General features: G+C 53.6%; 1 protein-coding gene across 1 annotated transcript in view; it reads right to left on the minus strand.

Moving 5' to 3' along the window:
• PHF12 (PHD finger protein 12) overlaps positions 1 to 5,817 on the minus strand; it is a 31,478-nt gene that overhangs the window by 2,776 nt on the left and 22,885 nt on the right. The window contains exons 10-13 of the mRNA XM_010142888.1: positions 4,477 to 4,599; positions 3,210 to 3,353; positions 1,181 to 1,279; positions 607 to 689 (exon numbers count right to left, since the gene is read on the minus strand). Coding sequence (XP_010141190.1) covers positions 607 to 689; positions 1,181 to 1,279; positions 3,210 to 3,353; positions 4,477 to 4,599 — 449 coding nt within the window. The remainder of the gene's footprint in view (positions 1 to 606; positions 690 to 1,180; positions 1,280 to 3,209; positions 3,354 to 4,476; positions 4,600 to 5,817) is intronic.

The raw sequence follows: 5,817 nt of genomic DNA on the forward strand, positions 1-5,817 counted from the left end.
GGTCCTGCCTTCAAATGCTGCCGCAAGGCTAAGGGACATCCCCAGCGGTGTTTTTATGGGCAGCCTCGCCAGCCTGTTTACTTCAAGAACTAACTAATCTCTGGGCTGTAGTTCAGGAGTGGCTGTAGACTTCAGTTTATATCGAGAGCTGAACCAAAATTTTAGTGAATTAAACCATTTATACAGAGAGAGCACGAGCGCTGCACCACCGTCACACCTGACAGCAAGAGACCGACAGCAGCTCCTCCTGCTCCAGCGGGGGTTCCACATCGACACGGACAATCTAGCTTTGATTAGGGGCGCAGCTGGACCAGAGGCTTCCGAACTGTTCCCGGGACTTCCTCTCTCCCCAGAGGCCGGCAGTGATGGCGCGCCCTCGCCACCAGCCTTTGTCCCCCAGCAGTTAGCTCAGAGAAACCACGCTGGCAGAGCTCGGCGCTTCAGAGGAGGGTTTGACAGAAAGCGCTGACGCAGCCTCCGCCCGAGCGAAGCCACTCACAGCCCTGGCTCTTACTGTGCCATCCACAAAGCAGCGGCACACAAAGACGACCTGCTGTCTGCACGAGGAGTAACCCCCGAGACCAGCCCCGCCGCTCAAGCACTCACCTCATCGTAGAATATGCAGGCGTGTTTGCCGGACACGTAGTTACAGTGACCATAGCTCGTAAGGCACACATCCATATCGGCTCCTGCCAACCGGAGCACAACATAGGCTCAGCGCATCCAACAAAAAAAACCCGTCAGGCAGCAGAGAACAACAGGCAGAATTAAACTTCAATTAGCAGAACAACAGGGGAGCAACGCCTTTGTCCCCGCTCCCAGGACCGCATGAATAATGCTGCGATAAGGGAGTTTCGGTGGGGGAAGGGAAGGCTGGCAGCTCCGGCAGTTGCTGGGTCTATCCAGAGCCCAGAGGAATCTGAGCAGGAAGAAATGACGCCTGCAAGCAAACCATCGGTCAGGCAGATGTCCCCGGGACAGCCAGCTGTGACACCAGCCGGGTTACAAAGGTGCGACCCCACCAGGACTCCAGTGGATGGGGAACTTCCATGTCCCTGGGTAGGGCAGAATCCCAGGACAAGCGGCCCCAGCAGCCCCATTTTCTGTGACACCCCCTCGGAAACACTTGGGGAGGGTCAGGGAAGGTTCAGAAGGGGCAGGGCAGGACAAGGCCACTCACCTGTCCCAATGTAGAGGGTTCGATAGCACATATTGACCGCACCTCCTAAGCCCATCAGAGGATAAAACACCGCCCGGGCTTGCACTTCCTTCCTTTGCGCTGCAAGACAAAAAGGATACGCTTGAACAACAGTACTGGCTGTGAAGGCTGCTCGACCCCAGCGTCCCCAACGCCAGGCTCTCCAGAAAGAGAGGTCACGAGGAGATGGGCCAGCTTCAGCCTGAACTCCAGCTCCTAAATCGCTGAGACCATCTGTGCGCGGAATATCGTTTTGCCACCGTCAGAGGAAAGTGCTCTTCGCAGTAACCCACCCAGGCCACGCAAAACTGGGGGCACGTTAGCACTGACGTGCACGATGGAGCCACAAGGAGGAAGACACACCAGCCTTCCGCCCCTCCAGCTTCTTGCTTAATCTCTTCCCCTCCGCTTAATCAAAGAGCTGGGTCTTTCTCTCAAAGCGGCCCTGAAAATTGGTGCTGGTGACTGTCACCAGTGGAACAGCCACCATTTCACTTCCAGTGAAGCTGCAGGAAACACACCCAGGTTGAACAGCTCCCAGGACAGGGGGGCTGGTGAGTGGACTCCTTGACCCTCCAGCCAGCCCCTACAGCATGTTGGGCAACGGTGGCTCCAGGGCTAAGCCTGCAGAGCAGCTCCCTGGCAGCCAAGTCCACATCACACCTTGACTGGACAGAACATCATCTCCTGTGGAACAGGGATCAGGCTCTGGACCACAAAGGTCCAGCCAGGATTTCGGCAGCTGTCTCCTGGAGAGAGGCCCCTCACAGACACAGAGCTGAGGCCCCCCCCGACACCCCACCTGCATGACAGCTTTACACCAAGACGTGGCATCGAAGAACAGAGGGCGAGGACTACAAGAGGCTGTCTGCAGAGACACCTACGTCAAGAACATCGGCCACACTGAGTGGCATCGCTGGACGTGCAGCCCAATGCAGCTGAAATGTGCAGGTTCCCACCTCTGCCCAGACGCCCTGCACAAGCCCCTTCATCTCTCCGGCTCCCTAAAGGCTGTGGATCTACCATCTCACCAGCAATGCTGAACAGCCATCCGAAACGGGTGGTGGGTTCGGAGACATCAGCCTGCCTTTGGAAGGGCAGACGCTGAAGAATTTCCTGGACTTGTCTGTTACGGGCAGCGCAGGAAAGGGGCTCCTGCCATAGCCTGCTGCCCTTGAGCGGTGTTCCAAAGACTGACAAAGCACTCTGAGAACGCTGCGATGCTGCAGCAGCAACTGAGCAGGTTCAGAAGAAGGTTCCTGCCTGCTAGCAGGCTCCCACAGACCTTCTGTGGGAGCTCTATGCCCAGACCTAGCGGTGGGGGGGGAAGAGGGGGTGCTGAGCAGAGTGCTGCTCCCACAACACGGCTGGCCAGTCAGTGCCTGAAAGCAGGTGAAATGGGCCGGCTGCACACAGAGGAATGTGAAGCCAAGTTCACCCGCCAGCTGTAGATATGGGTGACCACAAACAAATCAGTGCTGAACTCGGGAACCTGGGGATCTCCAACGGAAGGACGGGTTGTTTTCCGTTACATTATTTGCATCTAGTGTTTCAGCTGACAGTGACATCTTTCTGAACAGGCAATGACAATGCCACACCTCAGTTCCTCCGGCTCCTGTGCACATCTCACAAGTGACTTCTCCAGAAGAGAGAGCAGGAATTCACGTATTTTAATTTCCCATCTCAAAGGTGAGGGGATAAACCAGCTGAACCTTCCAATCTCTCAACAATTCTAAGATGAATGAACCACAATTTTGCCAGAGACTTCCAGCAGAAATCCAGAAGTTATTGAAGGTGATTTTATTACCATGATTTGTAAATAATTAAGTAGAGGGACCTAACGGAGTTTCTGACCAGTAGATATCCAGAGCAGGGGGATGAGAGGACAGGAGTGTGACAGACAGGCCCAGACAGACCCCAGAAGAGGAGGGGGATCTCCTTCAACCACAGGCAAGGGAATGCCCAGAAGCCAGGGCTCGCCATAGCCCAGCTGCCCTAGGGCTGCGCTTACCTTCAACGTGGTTTCCCACAGGAGACTGCTGATGGGAACCGACACTGCTCGCTAGAGACTGAGCTTTGGAAGGAAAGAGCTGATGTATTCTCTGCAAGGCCAGAAACTTGATCAGCTGCTCATCCAGCATATTTATCTCAATCTCTGTTAATAAACAAAAAGCTGTTAGTACGTTATTCACAGAAAGGTGCAACGTGAGCGGCAGAGGATCCAACTGTCCCACTCACAAGCAGGAGTTTAGGGGAACCAGGACTGATAGAAGTCGAAAATCTGCTGGTTTGGCTCAGAGGTGGACACCCACCCCTCCAGGTGGCTGGCTGGGTCCTCCCTAAGAAGCTCCAGCACCTCATTAGCCAGCCTAACCCTGCTGTCACCACCTCTGGTGGCTGCAGGCTCCCTCTGGAATCAGTCGTAGCAGGGTCAATTAAAGCAAACAGGGCAATTCAGACCAGATCCCTAATGAGCTCTAAAGCAGATCTGTTGGTGATAGCTTGTAAGGATTTCTGTTTGTAAAACCCTGAAGAGGTCTGGCTAACCTCTTCTTCCAGGAGCTTTCTCCACCCAAGCAGACGCAGCGGAGCTCCAGGGGCCCTTCCCAACAGCAGGGAGGATGCCTGGGCAGCTGGAGCAGTCGGGGTTCACCCAAGAGAAGAAGGTCACACCAGCAATGTCAGAAAGGCCGTTCCTCAGATATAGAAGCCTCTGGCAACAGCCTCACTGCGCTACTGATGATCGCTGCTCAGCAACCTCCTCCTCCCCAAGTCACTCCACCAAGGTTTGGCGATCTTGCCAAGCACAACGAAAGCAAAATAAAAAATAGGCCAGTCTAGGAGAAGCCTGACCGAAGCAGGAATAAATCAGGGAGTTAACTGACCCATTAGAGCGTCAGCGCTCAGGTGACTGCTTGGCTACAAGATGTATTGCTGCTGGACTTTATGGCCATCGGGAACAGCTCTGGGTTGCAGCTAGCACCACAGCCCGGCAGGGCTGCAGGTTTCTGCACGCAAATTTCCCCCTGGACTGCAGCCCGAGCAACGGCTTTGTGATCACTCCCCAGAAAAGCTTCAGGCAGAACCACTTCATGGGCCCTGCTGCCTTGGCAACGCTACAGGTAGGGAAGCACGTGGCGTGTTTAAGGTAATGTATAGCCAGCCCCACCCTCACCTGACTGCAACCCTGCTTCACCTCCACAACGCCTCCTGAAGCAGAGATGAACGCTCTAGGCAAGCCAACACACAGGGCTCGGAGCCTGGTAGCAAGTACTCACCGCCATCCATAAACGCCTTCAGGGAACTGGTGAGGTCCAACATAGCTGCGGAGTTTGAAGTGAGTGATGAGGGTAGAGTTAAAGCGCTTCCTATGGATAAGGTGCTGGGACTGACCTTACCATCTACAGAGAAAGATGGTGCAGAGAAGAGATGTCACTGTGACGTTCCTCAGACACCCACCCAGCCCTCTGGGCTGCACTTCGCTCCCAAGCTGCTCAGGATGACTAATTCTGCTCATGGTCATGCTCTGAAGGGCCCGAATTAGCGGCCGTTAGCTTTCTTCTTCCCCTGGCAGAAGGACTAGTGTGTGCCTCCACACCCAGCCAACTGCTGCCTCTCACCTCCTGTTGTCGGAGGAGCTCTGGACCTATAGATTTAAGCTCCTATTCCCTGTTCGAAGCAGCAGCAAGGACAGGCTGCAAATGACATCCTACAGACTGCGAAGTCCCCAGGCCCCAGGAGCTGGCGGAGCTTGCTAAATCCCGAGACATTTGCCAAGCAGCCTGTCTAGGTCTGAACACGCATAAAAAGTACAACTGCCACATTTTTATCCCTGCACGGTTATCACGTCCGGGGTGTACTTCATTGCCTAGGAACAATGTGACAGCCACAGACAGAGTCTATTATTTACAAGATAAAATCCCACAGCTTTGGCCGTGACCGTGCAGCTGAAAGAGGCAACGGCAGACACCAGGGAACAGAACCCCTTAGTGCCTTGTTGATACCAGACCTTCTTGAGTCAGTTTGCTCAGAACCGACTGGATATGCCTGAAATTTATGGCAAAAAAAAAAGTCATGAATGATTTGTATTTTTGAATGCAGCACCAAAACGTTCACACCATAATTTTAAGTATATATATGCATCATGTTAGATGGAAAATCTAAACATTTACACCTTTTCCAAGAGATGCTGCACCAAAATGGTGTTTTAATGTGCGTTTTGTACAACACAAGCTTTGCACCAACAGCAATTACTCAGCATCTTAAGGAACTACAAAATTATGTGGGGTTTGCAGCGCTCTTCAAACCGCAAGCAGAAAGTTTTCTATAGTTCGGCCTCATTTCCTCTACCAGAACTCCCAGCCCTGCATTTCTAAGCAGGGAAGGTCAAACCAGCAGCCTGAGTAACCAAGTTCGTTCAGCAATAACACAGAGGCCAAGTACTCCGGGGGCTGCTTCCACACACGAGCTAAAGCTCAGAAGTTACTCATTAAGGAAATGTAAAAGAATAATGAAAACGATGTTGCCTCCGTCGGCTGCAATCCCCAGACGGGAGCCGCTCCCCGCCAGGCGGCCCAGGAACTGCGAGGGAGGCAGGAGACCGCACCTACCGGGGTGCT

The sequence above is a fragment of the Buceros rhinoceros genome, unplaced genomic scaffold, assembly GCF_000710305.1.
Source record: "Buceros rhinoceros silvestris isolate BGI_N320 unplaced genomic scaffold, ASM71030v1 scaffold22049, whole genome shotgun sequence".
Lineage (NCBI taxonomy): Eukaryota > Metazoa > Chordata > Aves > Bucerotiformes > Bucerotidae > Buceros > Buceros rhinoceros.